This window comes from Notolepis coatsorum, assembly GCF_963971535.1.
Source record: "Notolepis coatsorum genome assembly, chromosome: 6".
Lineage (NCBI taxonomy): Eukaryota > Metazoa > Chordata > Actinopteri > Aulopiformes > Paralepididae > Notolepis > Notolepis coatsorum.
This window is the reverse complement of record NC_140170.1, coordinates 170,112,715-170,135,452: the sequence shown is the minus strand read 5'-3', so window position 1 is coordinate 170,135,452 and position 22,738 is coordinate 170,112,715. Positions and strand designations below refer to the sequence as shown.

At 47.2% G+C, this 22,738-nt stretch overlaps 1 protein-coding gene across 1 annotated transcript in view; it reads right to left on the bottom strand.

Moving 5' to 3' along the window:
* The window catches only part of LOC311229746 (interleukin-6 receptor subunit beta-like), a gene marked incomplete at its 3' end in the record, with an annotated part of 130,561 nt that overhangs the window by 57,399 nt on the left and 50,424 nt on the right, over positions 1–22,738 (bottom strand). Inside the window, exons 9-11 of the mRNA XM_084315822.1 lie at positions 17,011–17,229; positions 10,945–11,046; positions 9,471–9,611 (exon numbers count right to left, since the gene is read on the bottom strand). Of these exons, the coding sequence (XP_084171948.1) occupies positions 9,471–9,611; positions 10,945–11,046; positions 17,011–17,229 (462 nt within the window). The remainder of the gene's footprint in view (positions 1–9,470; positions 9,612–10,944; positions 11,047–17,010; positions 17,230–22,738) is intronic.

Below are 22,738 nucleotides of genomic sequence, written 5' to 3'. Positions count from 1 at the left end.
TAGCTCCAAAAGGCAGTAGAGGGCGGTGTTGACCGTCTGCCAGCTCAGACAGGGTCTGAAGGGTATACAGAGGCTGCAGCTATGAATTATGAATAGATGGGCGGCCGGGTAGCACAGCGGACTAAGCGTCTGTCTACCACCGCTGATACACTGGTATCGAATCCGGCTGTCAGCTGTGCCTCCGGCTTGGCCGGTCGTCATACTGGCACAATTGGCAGTGTCAGCGGGAGGGAAGCCGGTGGGTGGTAATCTGGTCATTGTAAACAGCGACTCCTACAGGTCGGTCAGGGCGCCTGCACAGCGAGGGAGGGAAATGGTGAAGGTAGTGTGACCTCCCACGCGTTACACTTCACCAATGAGAGTCCTCGCTGCCAGGTGAAAAGAGGCTGCTGGCTGTCCATGTATCAGAGGAAGCATGTGATAGACTTCAGGGCTCCCTAGACCGACCAGTGGGGGGCACATGCGCGCAACAACCAGAAAGGGAAGGGGGGAATTGGCATAACGACAAAAAATTGGGATGGGAGGAAAATACAGAAAAATAGGAGGAGAAAAAGTGGATAAAAAAAATAATTATGAATAGATATAGCGAATAAATGAAATAACAATCCCAAAAACTAGTTAAGTAGATTTTGGCGATATTTGCATGGCAGGCAATAACAAGTATACTCGTTTTTGGCGCAGAACCAGTTAAGGAGATACGTTTTCCTATACCTGTTTCACTGTTTGGAACTGATAAATTGAGCTACTGACAACTGTTTTAACCATTTACTCACTATTATTCTTTTTTGGACAATAAAACCCTGCAAACTACACCAGCCGCAACTTGGACATTCTACTATATTTACATCGCGAACGTTGTTACTGAGTAGAGAACTAATTATGCGTGGTGCATCGTGACGCCTGTCAACACAAACGGGGAGACAAGCGGCCACTACAAAGTAGGAAAACGCCCCTCACGAAAGGACGTGTGAGTATAAAGTTGGACAACCTCCCTCACGAAAGAAAGCCAGAGGTAAGAAGATTTATGAATAAAGCCTCTGTTAATGAAGACCTAGATAAAGGAATTGAAGGACGTGAAGAGCTGTATGTGGAATTGTTTGGACGCTGCTGTAATTTATGAATGAAATGTGACTCAGGACATTGCTACTTTGTTGCGCTTCCGTGCGAACGCTGTGGAGTATTCTAACCTTCAGACTGACGAAATGACTAATTGATTGATTGCGATGCTGTGGATTATGGAACGGACTATGTGCCGTATTAATACATGGAACCATCGCAATTAATGTTGTCTGGACGTGTGGAAACTGGAAACTAAATGGCACAATGGACTTATTGAATTCCGATACAGCAGTGGACTATATGGAACAGAGAATGTGTGCCATAGTATTACGCAGAACCAATGTAATTAGTGTTATTTGTATTATATGTAATGTTGCGCTGAAACCTGAGTGCGCGCTGTGGCCTACTACTTATGCCGTAAGGTTATCCTATAACCCTAGTTATATGAGTATAGCGAGCGCTCTGCTCTTTATGGAACTATCCCTTTATCCACTCTAATAATGAATAATTTTCTCCACATGCACACACCCATCCGCCTGGCCACACCCACATCCGCCCCTCTATATAAGCGGGTCGTGGCCATACCATCAGCTCCTTCCCAAGTCTTTCACCACCGACGGCAAAGACCACAGGGTCCTCAGTGAGTCAGAGCAGAGCGCTCTGCTCTTTATGGAACACTGAGCTGAGCAGAGCGAAAAGCTCGAAGGATGTACCCGCTGTGGCCTCCCACAACCATCGGAACCGGGGAGGACCCTAGCCCCCAGGACCCCCCTAGTGGAGGACGGGAGGGAATCGGATCCGACTGTGCGAAGAGGGTTTAGCACCTCAAACGCACAGGGTGAGCAGACCGTGGGACTTACCTTCATTCAGAAGGACCCGTGACCACTCAGGCGTGCATCCCACATGCCACCAGGGAACGGACGGGAAGCAAAACACCTCCATCACAGCCCCCAACATCACAGGGTCGAAGGTCAAGAACCCAACCCTGTGGCAAGGCCGTAGCAGTGGAGCGCGGAGGAGGTCCCAGCCCTAGGACAACCTGAGGGCCAGGACCCCCCGAAAAAAGGGGGCCTGGTGAGGCCAACGAGGCCGTAGCATCGGGACCCCACCAGATGGTCACTGGTGACACCACCCCCCACCTCGCCAGCATATCGGACAGGGCCCAAATCAAGAGAAGGCCCTTCCCCCCTTGGCACGCCGCTCTGAAGCACTCTACAAGAGGCTACTCCCCCACAACACTGCAGGGCCAGTCGGCATGCCGGGGAGACAACCCCTAAGGAGGTTGATCCCTCAATCCAGGCAACAGGCCCCAAGAGCAGAACTCGACCTGTGCCTGGAGCAATGCGGACTAGACAGGCGCCTAAGGGATCTACTGTGAGAACAGTATCCCGGCGGAAGGGGTGTTCGGTATGCTGTGCACCATGTCATAACCTCCACAAACCTGACCCCCCCAATCCAGCGGATTGAGGTTCAAAGAAGAGGCTGACACAAAGGCAGACGTCATGAAAGATGCGGGGGCATACTCTCGGGCAGACAGGGTCAAGCCCGGCCTCAACCCGAGAGTCGACTCTGCTACCAACACACCGGAGAACCAACCACCCCCCTATGTTTAGTTTAACAGGAGGCGGTTGTTCCCTTAACCCACAAAGAAAACTCAGAAACATACCTGCTTGTATACACAGGCTATACAAGCAGCACAAGTGTTTCAGTTTTCAAAGGGTTAACCCAGAACTCGATGAGAACGAGTTCGGACCTGGGCCCGGCGGACCGGGACCTACACAGGGATGCCTAGAGGAGTTGACAACAACCTCCCCGACAGCCCCCTCCCAGCCCCGTCCTAGCAGGGAGGGAGAGGTGAAACAAATGGAGAGGGACCAAGCCCCCTAACACAGCGCAAGGTACAACACAGTATGGACCAAGCACGTCGCTGTTAAGGGCAACCCGTGGTGGCACATATGACACACATCCACGACATCAATCCCTGCGATGCCCGGCCCGACCCGGCATTTTCCCCCCGGAAAAGCACAAAGTCCTTCGGGGTACGAGAACAGCAGATCTGCGCCCCGGCAGACAACGGGTTAACTGACCTGGTCCGGCGCGACCAGAACCAGTCCCGCGTCCTAGTCACGCCGCCATCCCCAGTCCTAAGAGGGGGGTAGGTACGCGTGTCGATCTAAAACATCACAGAGGGCGCCACCAAGACGGTCAGTACGCGAATGCACTGCTCCTGGTGGCCCACCTCATGGGCGTGAGACCCCTCCGCCAATGTTTTGATCTACTCAGTCATCTCCCCCCGGAGATGCACGTGAGCCGTCGAGTCTAACCTAGTGCACTGGCACTCGGTAGAGATAAAATCTCCTTCCCAGCCGCCCGCATAGAAAACGCCGTTTCTACGCCCTCCGCCAATTGGGCAACCAAAAGTGGTTCCACATAAAGTGGTTCCACATGGAAAGCACCCAGGGCCAGCGCTATATGCACGTCGAGAACCCGAAACATATCGATGGCGAATTCTAATAAGAAACACCAGACAACGTTTCCTCCATGCTGTCTGGGACGAGCAGCAGGAAGCCGGCCTATAAGACACAGACACGGTTCTCATATGATGCGTCTGAGGGTAAAACCCTGTCAATTCTGCTCTTTACATAAGAGGGGAAGACAGAAGTTCCCCCAGAGAGACCTCTACGTGAGTAACAATTGAAAAAGATACATGTAATAACAATTGGGCCAAGTGACCAACGGCCCAATACACACTTTAATAGAGAGCAGAGCAGAATACAAACAGTTCTCGAATGCATCGCATCATCCAACTTTGACAATGACAGCGGTCTGTAGCACAGACCTGAAAACTCACGGACGTCCCGTGGCCAACAGGAAAAACGCGCCCAGTGACGTATTCCTGGCCGGGGGGAATCCCGTGACCCACCCATCCCAACATGGAGTGGAACCAGGTACCCCCCCCTTCCCCCTCCCTGTGATGCGCTGCCCCCGACAGGGAGACTGACAGGCAGGAGGTCCCACCTCCCGGCCAATCAGTAAAGGGGGGAGGGGTTATTAGTCCACCCCTTATGACCCCTCACCCCTGATACGATGCAACAACAAAGCAGAGCCATGACACCAGTCGTAGCACACTACATGAAAGCGCATTACACCTGTTAGGGTAACAGCTTCACATTCTGCATGCCAGCCTTGTGCAAAAAACAGGCTTTATACATGGCTTCAGGCTCATGTGCGAACTTGCCACCTGAATTTTTACACCTTTATGAAACACCCAGTAATTCTTCCCAAGAATCACCATGTCTCCCATATCATTCTCCAAAGTATCCATAACAAGGTTGGTCACAGCGGCATAAATCACATGTTGCCAAGATTGAGGCAAAATGCTGGATTCCCTTTGCGACCGCTCTGGCAAGAAGAGTCATATCTGATTGTACTGTATGTTGACATTTACTCGCTACAGGTGGAGAGCAAAAGATGGCAGATTTACCCAAAGACAGGTTAATACCAGACTTGCCACCATTCTCACATGTGGGGGTCGACTACTTTGGGCCAATTGAAGTAAAAAGAGGAAGGACTATGCTGAAAAGATATGGAGTAATTTAGGGCTGACCCCTATTAGTCGATTAGTCGACTAATCGGTCGAAAGGAGCCGTAGTCGACTGTCAACCTCTCAGTCGATTTTTTTTTTACAAAAAATAATTATATATATATATATATATATATATATATATATATATATATATATATATATATATATATATATATATATATATATATTTTTTTTTTATCATTCTTTCCAAAAGAAAAGAGGCATAGAAGCGTGGCTAACGCTAATGGCATGCATACCAGAGGCTAACTGCCTACGAAAACAGGCACAGAGGCACTGAAAGAGGATTTCACCCATCTAATGAACACACTAGACTAGACAAATATCAAGATGTTCAGTGGACCAATCGCATGCTTTTGCAGAGGACAAGAAGCCTTCAGTCGACTCCTTCAGACATTAAGCACCCCCCTCAGCCCAAATGGAATGATACAAAAAAATATATATTATACTTTTTTTTATTTTTTTTGACTAATAGTCGACTAACAGCAAATTTTGGCCAATCATAGTCGACTATCCAAATCCTTAGTCGGGGACAGCCCTAGAGTAATTTCTACGTGACTCACCAGCCGAGCAATACATTTAGAAGTGGCTCATTCGTTGGATACGGATTCTTGTATTAATGCATTCCGACGTTTCATCAGTAGGAGAGGCCAATTGGTTGGAATAAGATCTGACAACGGGACCAACCTTGTCTGATTGATTGATTGATTGATTGATTGATTGATTGATTGAAAACTTTATTAACAGATTGCAGAATGGGTACAGTACAGTACAGCTCAATACATACAATTGTTAAGGGGATGCAGACCAGAGAAAGACTTTCGTCTTGTTTACATCAGGGTCCCCCATTTTCAATTCATCGTAACATATATGACATACATGACATACAAATAGACAGTACTGCTACATCTATACATTTATGACATACCAGATTTGCAATTACAGTACTGTTTGTGATACAAACAGTATATACATTTGACGTAGAAACTGTACATTGGATTGGGTAGGTGGGGGTGGGGGGGGACTGTACATTGGAGGTGGTTGGGTGGGTGGGGGGGGGGGGGGGGGTTGGGTAGGAGTGGGGGGGGGGGGTTGGGTAGGAGGGGTGGGTGGGGGACACTGTACAACTGTACAAACAAAACTGTACATTGGATTATTGACAAGACCATACTTGGTAATTTACTGTACATTGGAGGGGGTTGTGTTCGGACATTTACAGGGGCCAGTTTCGAGTTGCAGTCTCCCTTAGGTGTTTTTTGAGAGTGTTTTTGAAAGTGGGTAGTGATTCACATTCCTTTACAGCTTTGGGTAGGGCGTTCCACATTGATGTGGCATAATTGCGAAACGTGTTTAGTCCCTTGTTTGAGCCGAATCTGGGTTCAACATGATTTGTGGAGCTCCCTCTGGTGTTGTGATCGTGGTATTCACTGACCTTTGGGAAGTATTTTGACATGTACATGGGTACCTTGGTCGTGTAGTGTATCTTGTAGACCAGGCCCATTGCAAGTTGCTGTACTCTGTCGTCTACTCTAAGCCATCCTATGTTGTCAAAGTGTGCAGGGGTGAGGTGGGTTCTAGGAGTCAGGTCAAGCAGTAGTCTGACCAGTTTGTTTTGAGATGTTTGTAATTTTGTTTTTAGCGCCTTTGAGGTGCTTTGGTACCATGAGGTGCAAGCATAGTCGTAGTACCCTTGAATGAGTGCTCCTGCTAGAGTCTTCAGGGTATTCTTGTTTACCAGTGAGGAGATCCGGTACAAGAATCGAGTTCGTTGGTTGACTTTTTTTATTACATTGGATGCCATTTTGTCACAGGAAATATTTGCCTCTAGGATGGAACCCAGGTAGGTAATATCTTCTTTCCTTGTGACAATATTGTCACCCACTGTAACTGAGAAGCCGTCGGTCTTGCTGAGTTTGTTATTTGAACCGAAGAGAATGGACTCTGTTTTGCCCATGTGTAATGATAGTTTGTTATCAGCGAGCCATATGCAGATTTTGCCTAGTTCTGAGCTGAGGGTTTTTTCAACCTGTAACTTGTTCTTGTCAGAGACCAGCAGAAAGGGAGCTAAAGAGAGCCTTAAAGGAGTGGAATCATGTTCAAATAACACAAGCCCTACAGCAAAGGAATGTACTATATTTACATCATAAACTTTGTTACTGAGTAGAGAACTAATTATGCGTGTATCGTGACGCCTGTCAACACAATCGGGGAGTGACAAGCGGCCACTACAAGATGATTGTTGCTACTGACTCTGACCTGACAGCAGGACAGTGGTGTAGATGTTGTTGCTACTGCCTCTGGCCTGACAGCAGGACAGTGATGTAGATTATTGTTGCTACTGATTCTGACCTGACAGCAGGACAGTGATGTAGATTATTGTTGCTACTGACTCTGGCCTGACAGCAGGACAGTGGTGTAGATTATTGTTGCTACCGACTCTGACCTGACAGCAGGACAGTGGTGTAGATTATTGTTGCTACCGACTCTGACCTGACAGCAGGACAGTGGTGTAGATTATTGTTGCTACCGACTCTGACCTGACAGCAGGACAGTGATGTAGATGCTTCTTGCTACTGACTCTGACCTTCCCCCACCCTATCTCATCGTTCTGCGATTGCAGTGGTTACCCCTGTGGGGTAACTTTAAGATTCCCCTTTTTGTGTGTGACTCAGTGGCAGCTGGCCACTAGGGGCGCTCGGGCGCCGACCCCCCTGGTTAACCCTGGTTAAAAGAGAGAAGAACAAGAAATATTTTTTTTGTTTTTTGTTTTATAGCCCTATAAATAATATAAACATGTTTAAAATGAATAATATTTACTCATTTTAAGTATGTTTGTGTTTCCAATGCACAATATAACGTTAATATATCAAATATAAATAATCGTTTTCCTGAACAGGAAGTGACTTACTGTCTGATAGAGAATACGTTCCGTTACCGTAGCCGCATTTCTCCTAGCCGTATTTCTCTCGGGCTAGACGCAATAGCGCTCTGAGTGCGCGTGCACGCCGTGCACTGTTTCATCACTGTATCCGTCGCAGCCAATCAGTGCGTAACGCGCTGTGCGTTGAAATATGATGTATTATGATGGAAGCCGGGCGCGATTTGAAGCAGTCTAAGCAGCAGCGTCTATAATTTCCGTAGCCGCATTTCACGGAGACGCTCTCTGATTGGCCGACGTCAGTTTTTTTCCGTAGCCGCATTTCGCGGAGACTCTCTCTCTGATTGGCCAACGCCTGTTTCTGGTTAGGAAGTTAATAAGTTAGTTACTCGATGCTGTGTTGTGTTGTGATGCAGTCACTCTGGACAGTGGGGATATACATCGACAACAACAGTCTGGGAGACTGGGACTGTGGGACAGTGGACATTATACACTTTATCAAGCCCTCCGGACCACGTTTCAACTAACTACAGTGAGTTAATGAGTTAATGCGGTCTGTCTCTCTCTCGCTCGCTCGCTCTCTCTCTCTCTCTCTCTCTCTCTCTCTCTCTCTCTCTCTCTCTCTCTCTCTCTTGCTCGCTCTCTCTCTCTCCCTCTCTCTCTCTCTCTCTCTGTCTCTCTGTCTCTCTGTCTCTCTCTCTCTCTCTCTCTCTCTCTCTCTCTCTCTCTCTCGCTCTCTCTCTCTCTCGCTCTCTCAACACAGCGTGTTAATTTCGCTGTGGCCGGGTATTGCATAATGGCTGAATGAATGAATGGTAACTTGTTTAAAATGACAAGATAGATAGGCCTATATATATGTGTTCATTATTGATTTGATGATCATACGTGTACTAATGTAGTATGAATCAATTAACTCGACTTAATGTTGGTAACGTTATGAGCAGTGGTGCAGTCGTAATATGGGCCAAGGCCAAACGCCACGTGCATGCACGCTCCCGCGCGCACGCGCATACATGTATCTCTCCTCTTTCATGAGTCGGAGCTGGGGACAAGACGGGCGGTCTTTTGTCACATAACACGCCCAACACTCCACACACACACACACACGCACACACACACACACACACACACACACACACACACACACACACACACACACACACACACACACACACACACACACACACACACACACACACACACACACACACACACACAGTCTAGGTGATAAGTGCCAGCCGGCACTTATCACCTAGACTTTGCATAATAATAGGATGCGCGCAATTCTGCCTCAGTGACGGAGCCCAGACGTCGCTTGACCGCGTATGCCCAGCACTGCACCCCTGGTTATGAGTCAGTATTCGCTTGGCCAGCTTGGTCAGATGATTGCGACCACCCAAGTGTAGTTCATATCGGCCGTCACTGGTGTGACTGCGTGTGTGTCCTACACCCCCCCCCCACACACAATCCTGACAGACTATGACATGCAGTTAATTTACTGCTATATAACTATGACATGGAGTTTATTTACTGCTATATAACTATGGCATGAAGTTGAATTACTGCTATATAACTATGACATGGAGTTAATTTACTGCTATAACTATGGCAGGGGGGCTAAAACTAGATACAAAACTAGATACAAATCAACAAAAAGGCTCTATTAAAAATGTGTTTTGAGGCCCTTTTTAAAAGCAACCACGGTCTGTGGTGCTCTCAGTTGATCAGGGAGAGCATTCCACAGACTGGGAGCGGATGAGCAGAAAGCCCGATCTCCCATGGTGCAGAGTTTGGTCCTCGGGCGCTGGAGGAGGTTTGGCTGGCCGGAGCGGAGGTGTCATGAGGAGGTTTGAGGGGTGGTCAGTTCTGTAGAGGGGGTGGGGGGGGTGGGGGGCGTTTCCCTGGAGGCCCTGGTGAGTGTGTTCTTACCGTGTCTCCCCGAGTCCTCTCTCAGCACCAGCAGGTATCTGTACACTAGGATTGGTTCATGCCTTCTCTGCCACACCCATCCGACTGTTGCCGTGGTTTTGGTCACGCCCACAACATGCAGTTTAACTGCCTGCAGCAGAGCTGAAGACACACAAACACACACTGTCTGTTTGAGGCAGATACTGTAGGCATTCAGAGCACTTCAACATCTGAGTACCAATCTAAACTTTTATTGAACAGTTTGGTTGGGATGGAATCTAGTTTTAAGCGTCTTTCTATGGTAAAACATGCTGAAAATCAAGTTGTTTTGCTGATATCTTTTTTTCCCTCCTTTTTAATCGTTATCCCAATTTCCCCCTGGTGGTCTGGGGAGGGTGTAGACTACCACATGCTGCCCTACTGTCGGTCTGGGGAGGGTGTGTAGACTACCACATGCTGCCCTACTGTCGGTCTGGGGAGGGTGTAGACTACCACATGCTGCCCTACTGTGGGTCTGGGGAGGGTGTAGACTACCACATGTCTCCTCCGAACAATGTCGGCAGCCGATTCTAGGAGTTTCACTGGGAGAGTGTAACACGTGAACGAGAGGTTCACACTACAGTATCTCCCCAAGATGCCCTCTCTGCTGAACTGGTGCCCCGACTGACCAGTAGGAGTCGCTGTTGCAACGACCAGGACTCATACCCCACTGGCCAGGGGCGGACCTAGCACATTTGGCGCCCTAGGCGTGATTCACCACTGCGCCACCCCCCCAATTTTTTTTTCTTCTTTTTTTTGTAATTTTCTTTTTTTTGTAATTTTTTTTTTTATGGCTTTTGCCCCTTCATAGTTCTCTAACGTTAGTCTTTCTTTCCTCAACGCTCAATTCTATAAACACTTGACCGCTACCCATCAATGCACAGCGCTCTAGCATGTTCTGACTGTGAACACCTAAAGCTGAGGCTCAGACCGACCGACCGTTTTAGATTTTTGGCTCATTTTCCCTTATGTTAGAATTTTTTTTATGTAAAAATAATGGTTGCAGATATAGAGGGGGGCGCCAAAACTGCACAGAGAAAAAAAGATAAATTTTTTTTTTGGCGCCCCCTCTGGGTGGCGCTCTAGGCGACCGCCTATATCGCCTGTAGGAAGGTCCGCCCCTGCCACTGGCTTCCCACCCACGAACATTACCTAATTGTGTTCATAGGGACAACTGATCAAGTCGGAGATACCACTGCTGGGAATTGAAGGCAGATGCTTAGACCTCTACACTACCCAGCCACTCCAGTGTTTAGACCTCTACACTAACCAGCCACTCCAGTGCTTAGACCTCTACACTACCAAGCCACACCCTTTGCTTTGATGTTACATGAGGCTCAGTATTGGGTAAATACCCTGTGTTAGCCTGTTATCAGTCCGATATCCGACACCAGTATCGGAATCGATCCGTTCCCAATTCTGACAAATATTTTACTTTACATTTTCACTTAATTACCTCCATGCTCCAGACTTGCAGGTAGAGACTTTGCAGGGCCACATAGATGGCTGTAGATGGGGTAGACACTTATGGTGTATGTCTGACCTGGGTGGAGGTGATCTACAAACACACAGTCAACAGCAAGCGGACATACGAGTAGGGCTGAATCCCTTAATGTCTCAACGTCTCCAAGCTGATGTTAAAGCAATAATCTCACATTTTCAATTCATAAATGTATATTTTTATAGTAGTATACAGTAGTGATTCTACCTATACCCAGCAGTGTAACAAGTAGTGTAATGAATTACTTCCTCAATTTCAGTAATAATATTACAGCTGAAAAACAACTCCTTACTCCATTACTTTGGGATTTTGTCAAGACCTAAGATGACAAGAACATTGTTGTTGAACTATAATGTAAACAAACTGCACTCAAGGCTTAACACATGGACTGCCAGACGCGAGATTTCTCGGGTTAACTCGTCATGCGTTGAGTGCCAGACCCGAGATTTCTCTGGTTTTGGTAATTTTTTCTTTTATAAAATTTTTGTATTCATTATATCTTCACGGACCTCGGTGTTACCATAGGAAATCATTCTGAAATCTCAAAAGCGCAATACCGGCCACATCCTGCTAGGTGGCAGTATTGCCCACCCTTTGAAACCTTATTTCACACCGTGTTACATCTAAACCCCTCCGGGCGCAGCATTTTGCCTAGCGGTTCACCTGATCACATTGAAACACGTCCAATGTCCCTCGATGCATGTGTTGTGCCGGATTATGTCGGGGACCCAATGGACACCAATACTGGAAATCGCAATCAGACAATTGGAATATTCTTTTTGGGATACCTCCTAGTAAAGGTAAGGACTATATGACATCAATTCCACCTTGATCCTACAATGATTTCATATCGATCCGGCCGATCGACGTATGTAGTATTCGAAACGAATGCTGGCTATCAAAGCATCAAAAAACGACCCCCCCCCCCCTTTCATGCATTCATGCCAGCTGGACCAGCTACCCTCCCCACTCCTCCAGACCATAGCACCAGACATCCTCCCATTCCTAACTGCAACCATCAACTCCTCCCTCAACTCGGGGGTGGTCCCCACCTCCAGCCAGAGTCACACCGCTCATAAAAAAACCAACCCTGAACCCCACCGTCATAGGCAACTATTGTCCTGTCTCTCTTCTCTCCTTCCTTTCTAAAACACTTGAACGTGCTGTATCCAACCAACTTACTGCTTATCTCTTACAGAATGACCTCCTAGACCCTAATCAGTCAGACTTCCGGACTGGCCACTCCACAGAAACGACCCTCATTGCAGTCACAGAGGCACTTCACTTAGCAAAAGCGAAAGGCCTCTCCTCTGTCCTGATTCTCCTAGATCTATCTGCCCTCGCAGGAATGGGAGTGGCTGGCTCTGCGCTGACATGGCTGACATCATACCTCAATGACCGCTCCTACCAAGTGTCATGGAGAGGGACCCTGTCGGCCACCCGCCCCGCCCCCCTTCTCGTCTCCCTCTAGACTAAATCACTGGGTAACATTATCACATCTGATGGCTTCTCGTCTCATTGTTATGCCGATGATACTCAACTCTTCCTCTCCTTCCCTCCCTCAGATATCCACGTCTCTGAGCGGATCTCTGCCTGTCTGTCTGACATCTCCGCCTGGATGACGACCAACCACCTCAAACTGAACCTAAGCAAAACAGAATTGCTCTACCTGCTGGCCAAATCCTCCCCCTTGACCGACCTTTCCATCACAGTCAAGAATGCAGCTGTGACCGCGTCCCCGACCGCCAAGAACCTTGGTGTTGTCCTCGACGACCAGTTGAACTTCTCTGCTCACATCGCAGCAACAACCAGAACCTGAGCAACGTCAGAAGGATCCGCTCCTTCCTGACAAAAGAAGCCACCCAACTCCCACCCAACTCCTCGTCCAATCAACAGTCATCTCCCGCCTCGACTACTGCAACGCACTGCTTGCTGGCCTCCCGGCCACTGCCACCAAGCCTCTTCAACTCATTCAGAATGCAGCGGCTCACCTGATCTCAACCCTACTGAAGTCGGCCCATGTCACCCCACTTCTTAGGGACCTGCACTGGCTCCCCATTGCTGCACGAATCCGCTTCAAGGCCCTCGACCTGGCATACCATGCGGCAAAGGGAACCGCTCCCCCCTACCTCCAGTCAATGGTCTCAAACTACACAACCTCAAGACCCCTACACTCTGCATCTTCTGGCCCCCTCAGACATACTCCTATCCGAGCTCCGGAAGGGTCATCAAAGAGAAGTCGCCTATTCTCAGTCCTTGCCCCACAATGGTGGAATGAACTACCCACCCCAGTTAGGGCAGCCGAAACCCATCCAATCTTTCGCCGTCGACTAAAGACGCACTTCTTCAACCATTATCTGAAAAAAATTATAATAATAAATAAATTAAAATCTAACCCTAACCTTACTGTCATGCACTTGTCCTAATAAACTAACCTACACTGTAGCACTCAACACTTTGATGAACATTGTTACTCAGCTGATAGAGTTGTGCCCTTCCTGATGACTTGTCGTACAGAACTTGTAAGTCGCTTTGGATAAAAGCGTCAGCTAAATGACTAAATGTAAATGTAAATGAAACATAATATCTATTATATACCTTTGAATTGGAAATAGTAGCGTGTACAGGCGAGCAACGCCAACGCTTTTAGCTAAATTCACGTATTGCTCCATAGTGCCGTTTTCAGGAATTAGCCAGGATCACTCTGAAACTATACAATATTCACCACGGTATAACACGCAAACGTATACGTGAAAAAATGTATTCTTTTTCACATGTTGAATGATGGATTGTTAATGTCAAATGAGCCATAGTATTGTCTCCATAGCTATAATATAGAATATAGATATAGCCCTGCAAACACCGCAACGCACAGGGAAAATCCCTATACTTTACAGTGCTGACACACTAAGTACAAAGATGGGAAAATAGCGTGGCAGTCAATGTGTTAAGTGAGAATCCAATGTCAAAAGTAAGGATGAAACAGCTTCTTCACTTAGGCTACCGTATGTATTTCATGGAGGCAGGAACAATCCTTGACCCTACTGGGTAGAAGTATAGTTTAAGAACAAATCAATGAAACAACCTTCGATCTCTTGAAACACCTGCTATCCTACAACAGCCCAACAACCAGTTGTTTAAAAAGATTGTCCTCATCAATTTAAGCCAGCTGTGCTTTTAGTGTAGACTGTCCCTGATTAAACTACCACAGTGCTGCATCTCCTCATTATATAGACTGTCCCTGGTTAAACTACCACAGTGCCCTATCTCATTATATAAACTGTCTCTGGTTAAACTACCACAGTGCTCCATCTCATTATATAAACTGTCTCTCGTTAAACTACCACAGTGCTGCATCTCCTCATTATATAGACTGTCCCTGGTTAAACTACCACAGTGCCCTATCTCATTATATAAACTGTCTCTGGTTAAACTACCACAGTGCTCCATCTCATTATATAAACTGTCTCTCGTTAAACTACCACCGTGCTCCATCTCCTCATTATATAAACTGTCTCTGGTTAAACTACCACAGTGCTCCACTCCTCATTATATAGACTGTCTCTGGTTAAACTACCACAGTGCTCCATCTCATAATATAAACTGTCTCTGGTTAAACTACCACAGTGCTCCATCTCATTATATAAACTGTCTCTGGTTAAACTACCACAGTGCTCCATCTCATTATATAAACTGTCTCTGGTTAAACTACCACAGTGCTCCATCTCATTATATAAACTGTCTCTGGTTAAACTACCACAGTGCTCCATCTCATTATATAAACTATCTCTGATTAAACTACCACAGTGCTCCATCTCATTATATAAACTGTCTCTTGTTAAACTACCACAGTGCTCTATCTCCTCATTATATAGTCTCTGGTTAAACTACCATGGTACTCCATCTCATTATATAAAATGTCTCTGGTTAAACTACCACAGTGCTCCATCTCATAATATAAACTGTCTCTCGTTAAACTACCACAGTGCTCCATCTCCTCATTATATAAACTGTCTCTGGTTAAACTACCACAGTGCTCCATCTCCTCATTATATAGACTGTCCCTGGTTAAACTACCACAGTGCCCTATCTCATTATATAAACTGTCTCTGGTTAAACTACCACAGTGCTCCATCTCATTATATAAACTGTCTCTCATTAAACTACCACAGTGCTCCATCTCCTCATTATATAAACTGTCTCTGGTTAAACTACCACAGTGCTCCACTCCTCATTATATAGACTGTCTCTGGTTAAACTATCACAGTGCTCCATCTCATTATATAAACTGTCTCTGGTTAAACTACCACAGTGCTCTATCTCCTCATTATATAGAGTCTCTGGTTAAACTATCACAGTGCTCCACTCCTCATTATATAGACTGTCTCTGGTTAAACTACCACAGTGCTCCATCTCCTCATTATATAAACTGTCTCTGGTTAAACTATCACAGTGCTCCACTCCTCATTATATAGACTGTCTCTGGTTAAACTACCACAGTGCTCCATCTCATAATATAAACTGTCTCTGGTTAAACTACCACAGTGCTCCATCTCATTATATAAACTGTCTCTGGTTAAACTACCACAGTGCTCCATCTCATAATATAAACTGGCTCTCGTTAAACTACCACAGTGCCCTATCTCATTATATAAACTGTCTCTGGTTAAACTACCACAGTGCTCCATCTCATTATATAAACTGTCTCTCATTAAACTACCACAGTGCTCCATCTCCCCATTATATAAACTGTCTCTGGTTAAACTACCACAGTGCTCCACTCCTCATTATATAGACTGTCTCTGGTTAAACTATCACAGTGCTCCATCTCATTATATAAACTGTCTCTGGTTAAACTACCACAGTGCTCTATCTCCTCATTATATAGAGTCTCTGGTTAAACTATCACAGTGCTCCACTCCTCATGATATAGACTGTCTCTGGTTAAACTACCACAGTGCTCCATCTCCTCATTATATAAACTGTCTCTGGTTAAACTATCACAGTGCTCCACTCCTCATTATATAGACTGTCTCTGGTTAAACTACCACAGTGCTCCATCTCATAATATAAACTGTCTCTGGTTAAACTACCACAGTGCTCCATCTCATTATATAGACTGTCTCTGGTTAAACTACCACTGTGCTCCATCTCATTATATAAACTGTCTCTGGTTAAACTACCACAGTGCTCCACTCCTCATTACATAGACTGTCTCTGGTTAAACTACCACAGTGCTCCATCTCCTCATTATATAGACTATCTCTGATTAAACTACCACAGTGCTCCATCTCATTATATAAACTGTCTCTGGTTAAACTACCACAGTGCTCCATCTCATTATATAAACTGTCTCTGGTTAAACTACCAGTGCTCCATCTCCTCATTATATAGACTGTCTCTGGTTAAACTACCACAGTGCTCCATCTCCTTATTATATAGACTGTCTCTGGTTAAACTACCACAGTGCTCCACTCCTCATTATATAGACTATCTCCGATTAAACTACCACAGTGCTCCATCTCCTTATTATATAGACTGTCTCTGGTTAAACTACCACAGTGCTCCATCTCCTCATTATATAGACTGTCTCTGGTCAAACTACCACAGTGCTCCATCTCATTATATAAACTGTCTCTGGTTAAACTACCACAGTGCTCCATCTCCTCATTATATAGACTGTCTCTGGTTAAACTAGCACAGTGCTCCATCTCCTCATTATATAGACTGTCTCTGGTTAAACTAGCAGTGCTCCATCTCCTCATTATATAGACTGTCTCTGGTATACCTCATTATTTGAGTATCAAGGCTACTATGAACATTTGTCACTTTTTAAGTAACTTTTCAGCCAAGTTGCAGAGCCAGAACTCATCAGAACTTTCACTTCAAAAGTTGTTTATAAACCTTGTGTGTGTGTGTCTGTGTGTGCGTGAGAGAGATCATTACTTCTAAAAGGTGCAGCAGTGTTTGACATTGCAGTTTGGTGAAGTGAGGGCAGACGAGTGGGGGACAGTGATCTACCTAGCAGGACGGTGGAGGTGAAGAGACCGTCCACTCTGGTCCAGTGGCCGACGGACGGCTGGGTCTCAGGGCTCCACTGGATGTCAAAGTGACTGACAGGCGGGTCAGCCGGTGGACGAGGGCCGCGGGGAAGGGCGGGGCCTGTCTCCCATTGGACCAAAAGGCCCCTCTTACCAGGTCCTGGTCTCGAAACCCAAAGCTTTCTCACTGGAGAGAGGGCTAGGGACAACAACAACAACAACAACATTGATGACAACAACAACAACAACCTACACCCATAGCCTATATATATATATATATATATATATATATATATATATATATATATATATATATATATATATATATATATATATCTAACTACCTCTATTTGCACTATGTATACAGTATATGTTATATCTATGTACACCTATAGCCTATATCTATATATCTAACTACCTCTATTTGCACTATAATAATAATAATAATAATAATAATAATAATAATAATAATAATAATAATAATAATAATAATAATAATAATAATAATAATAATAATAATAATAATAATAATAATAATAATAATAATAATAATAATAATAATTGTTGTGAAGGATCAGATTAAACCGAATATATATATTTATTTATGGATATATATTTAATAGTATTTGTATATCGTTTGATATCCCTTGTATATTCCTTGTACATATATACGGAATATCCCTTTATTCTACTACAGCCCATAATAGTTCATTCTCTTATTGGACAAAAGGACCAGGCGCCAGGGACAAGCCCCTGGCGTTCAAGTTCAAAGGTACCGACGAGACATGCCCTTACTAGCCTCAGCTCCGCGCAGGAATACGGCTACCGAAAGCAGAGCGGCACTACTTGTCCACTGTGCATATAAATATGGCGCAAGAAATGTAGAATTCCTCTTAGTCCTTTACCCTTCTACCCAACTAAGTAACAAGACGTGAAGCCTCACCCCACGATACCGCGTGCGGTGTAGTACGGCCTGTTTGGCCTTAGAATAGCAGTGAGACCTCGTGCGAATTAATAGCTGAATTGCCAGAGTTTGGCACCGTATTTCTATTAAGTAATAATAGTCTATTATGTATGGTGCATCGTTCGGTTAGAGTTCTAAAGTGAGCAGCACCCCCCATCGTTTCCTCGCGTTATCTAGAGTCTTAACCAGGTTGGGCAGACCACGCGTGGTGCTTTCATCCGAGGAGTTCTGGGCGAGGACGAGTGGACCTGCACATTGGATTACCTACCCCGACGACTGCTGAGCCCTATACGGCATGGAATATCTATTTGCTTTGGTGCTTTGATTTGTGGAGCGGATAATCGCCAACACCGGTGAGTGTTGGATTTACCCCGAGAGGAGCCAAGGTGAGACGGCGCTCAGACCAGACTGAGGTCGCCTCGCTTCTTCTTCGTTGTGGACCGACAGCGACAGCTACAGCTATCGTCTACAAGAGAGCCCAAGTGTATTCATCTGCGGATCAAGGTTCTACGGGCACTGTGTTCTGTACCTGGACTCTCCCTAGAAATCGTTGACCAGACGGGATACAGCCGACGGCTCTCCTACCCCCCCTACTGGCTTACAACCGGCGGGACCCCTTCAGTATATTATCCAGCTATAATCATTAAGTGACCATAGATATAATCCCCTAAGAGCCAGGTTGTATACTTGCTTCCTGTGTAACCAGAGATTGGACATTCAGTGTTGATTTACATACGAGTACTCATTTGCCTTACAAGAGCATTCAATTCAAATCATAAATGTAATAAGTAACTATTATATGTACCTTTTGCTATATATTAAATATTTGACTATTACCTTTGTGTGGACCTGATTTCATATGTGGGAAAGTGTTCATCATACTTAGATATCGTGTACTGTATGGCCAGTAATTAAAGTACATAAAGCGGTAGTGGTTTAATGATACCATACTTATCAATACAGTCAGGGAATTGTACCCCTCAGTTACAATTGGTCCTTCGAGCCGGAGGGTAATTAGTGTAATATTAATATAGTGGTATTAATATTGAAATGGCCTATGATGAACACTCCACGAAACGGTCCTCCTAAAGTAGAACGCCCGCAACGTAGACGACAGCCACCTCAGTACTTAGAGGATTACGCTGTCAGTAAACTACCTAGTCTTCTACAAACGGTAAACGCGGTAAAAGTAGAAAGTAAAATTATGTCCGACCCTATCAACCAGGATACCCCGACCACAGAGGCCCTAGTGGGTTCTAATGTAACTGACCAAGCTCACGGTGGGGACCAGGAGGGAACTGACACGACTTTACCCCCCGCCAATACCGAAGAAGTAGTCCCCCCAGAGCTCCGGGAGGAAGACAACCCTCCAGAGGCGGAACTCTGCACGGAACAAGATGAGGAGAGCGCCGAGGAGATAGAGCTCCAGGACTCCCCAACGAGTACAGCCAGGAGCGGCTCACCTCTACAAGCGTCTTCCCCCAGCGAAGCGGAGAGGATGCTGTTACAGGCGTTCTTCGCCAGCCTGACAGCCTCTACCGAACGCGATCGACTTCAGGGTGAACGCGATCGACTTCAGGGTGAACGCGATCGACTCCAAACACAGCAACGGAGCGAAGAAGAGCACATACGTCTGGAGCTGAGACGCCTTCAGACGGAAGAGAATATGGCAAGAGACCGGGCCGACGCCCAGCGCGCCGCTGCCGGTGCCCAAAGAGAAGCAGATCTCACCAAGCGCGAAGCCGAGCGCGACAGACTACAAGCGCAGCTAATGGAGCAGCTGATCACCAGGGCAACACCCCCTCCCTCCACAAGGGGTTCCAGAGCCTCGTCAAGACACATGTCAAGGGCACCCTCCCCTAACCGAGCAGGCGACCTTGAACTCGACCACCAGAGAGAGTCTACACCCCCCTCCGAACTCATTCCCCGACCGGTCCAAGTGAGACCCAGCTACAAGGAAGGAACGGCGGACACCGCGGAGAGGCTAAATAGACGACTACAAGATTTAGGTGACCTGGCAGAAGAAGAAGAGGGAGAAGAGGAGAGTCAAGCCCGACAGCAGCACATTACTCCACAGGACCAGGAGGTCCAGTACAGCCCAGGCTATACCCCTGCGACTCTGCGCTACAGACCCCCGACTCGATTCACGGGTGAGCATGACGCACGACCAGTCCCGAGGAATAGCACCTGGACCAGCGGGCCATGGTACCCTGCCAGTACCAGCCCACCGAGAGGCGTAAGAAGAGACTCGCCCAGGAGGCCTCTCTCCCAACGCTCACCGATGTGCCAGCCATCCATGGCGTCATACATTGGCACACCGACGTTTCCAGACTTCACCCATGAGAATCGAGCACAGTACACGGAGCTCCGGATGTGCTTAGAGACAATGATGGTGGATGTCGCTGATGAACGCCACAAGTATGCAATATTATTGAAGCACCTGAAAGTGCCCCGAGCGCACAACATAGCGCTGGCCTATGCCACCTCTACGACCCCATACACCGCGGCTCTAGCAGCGCTGGACCAGAGATATGGACGTATATGGGATTACGTAATACAGGAGATAAGGCATATCGACCGCCTACCCCCAGCAACAGACAATCGCTCACTAGACGACCTGTCTATAAAAGTACAATCCCTGGTAGGGATGCTGGGGGCGCAACGAGAAAAGGGTATGCACGAACTATACGCAAACTCGAACGTCGAGAGGATTTTAGAGAAGCTGCCGCCCGCCCGACAGGAGCGCTTCAGGCGGCAAAGAGACCACCGTGATCCTAACGGTCCAGAGCCATCCCTCCTAGTTTTAGCCGACTTCCTGGCGAGAGAAGTCAGCAGCCTACGGCTGGATACGTTCGTGCGGAGCACGCCAAGCTCCAGAGAGGGACCTAGGAGAGTAAACGATGGCCGAAGATCGGTGACTGTCATGCACCAATCAGAATCAGTACCGAGCAGCAAGAACCACAGTACCCCCTCGACGAAAGAGAAGTGGAAGATGGTGTGCCCGTACTGCGAGAAGGAACACTGGTTGTCACAATGTGACCAGTTCAAGAAGATGACCGCTGAAGAAGTAAGTCACTGGATAAAGTCCAACAGGCGCTGTTACCGATGTGCGCACAGTCACATGGCAGCCGAGTGCCGCCTAAAGAAGAAGTGTAGTCGGTGTGACGGAGCCCATCTGGATGTCCTACACGACAGTAACAAAAGAAAGCCTGCACCATCCAACAGCACAAAGGCAAGTGTTATGTACATTGACCGCGCTAGCAGCAGCGGCGCCCAGGTGCTCTTAAAGGTGGTCCGTGTAACCCTGAGTTACCAAGACAAGATCATGGACACTTACGCCGTCCTTGATGACGGGTCAGAGAAGACCCTTCTCCTCGCGTCCGCTGCGGCCCAGCTGGGGCTACGGGGGAGCGAGAACCAGATGACTATTCGGACAATAAGACGAGATCTAAAGACGATAAAGGGCGAGAATGTCTCCTTCACTATCGCAGCAAGCGGGCAGCCAGAGAGACGGTACAGGATTACTAATGCTTTCACCAGCCAAGAAATAGGACTATCGCAGTACACCTACCCCATCGCCAAGCTGATGGAGAAATATGTGCACCTGCGTCAACTTCCTATCCCGCTCATAGACGGCGCCACCCCGACCCTGCTGATAGGCTCCGACCATGCAGACCTCATAGTCCCGATAGACCGGGTCCATACAGGACCCAGAGGTTGTCCTGCAGCAGTCGAGACCCGCCTAGGATGGACGTTACAAGGCCCCCTCGCCAAGTCTCTTAACCGAACAGCAGCCACTAGCTGCATCCACTCCAGAGCGACAGAAGGAGACACCACACTCCTGCAGCATGTAGAGAGGCTATGGACACTAGAGACAATGCCCTTTAAGAACGAAAAGAAAGACATTCGTTCTAAGGAAGATATCTACGCTATAGCCCTCCTCGAGCACGGGACAAAGAGAGTCAACGTCAACGGAGTGATGAGATACGCAACTCCACTCCTGAGGCGAGAGGGAATGCCCACCTTTCGCGCTACAAAAGAGGCGACGGAGCGGTATCTATTGAACACAGAGCGGCGCCTAGCCAAAGACCCCGCTCAAGAGGCTGTGTACCGCGCTGAGATTACCAAATTAATCACAGCGGGACACATAAAGAAAATTGACTGGCGACGTCGTGCGCTGCTCCGCGCCTCCCTGATCAAAGACGGCTTTGATCTCCGGCAGCGGGCCAGCAGCGACCCCCCAGTATTGCGCAGCCTCTCCCCCGAGGTCGCAGAGGACCCAGCAGCAGATGAAGAGGTCCAACAAAGTGTGACAAATAGTTTCTACGTGGACAACTGTTTACAAAGCGTCTCGACGCCAGAAGAAGCCGAGGCTCTCCTACTCAAGCTCCGCGCCTCCCTGATCAAAGGCGGCTTTGATCTCAGGCAGTGGGCCAGCAACGACCCCCCAGTATTGCGCAGCCTCTCCCCCGAGGACAAGGCCGCGAGCAGCGATACCTGGATGGCGACCATCCCAGGAGAAGCCCAAGAAATGACACTAGGACTAGTCTGGCGCTTCAAAACAGACTCGCTCCATTATAGACACAAACCCCTGATCAAGGAGCAGGGAAGGTCGACGGCAATACCGACCACCAGACGGAGTGTATACAGAACACTCGCCAGACAATATGACCCGTTGGGATGTATTCTACCTTACACCACCAGGGCAAAGATGATTGTAAGAGCGCTATGGGACAAAGACCAG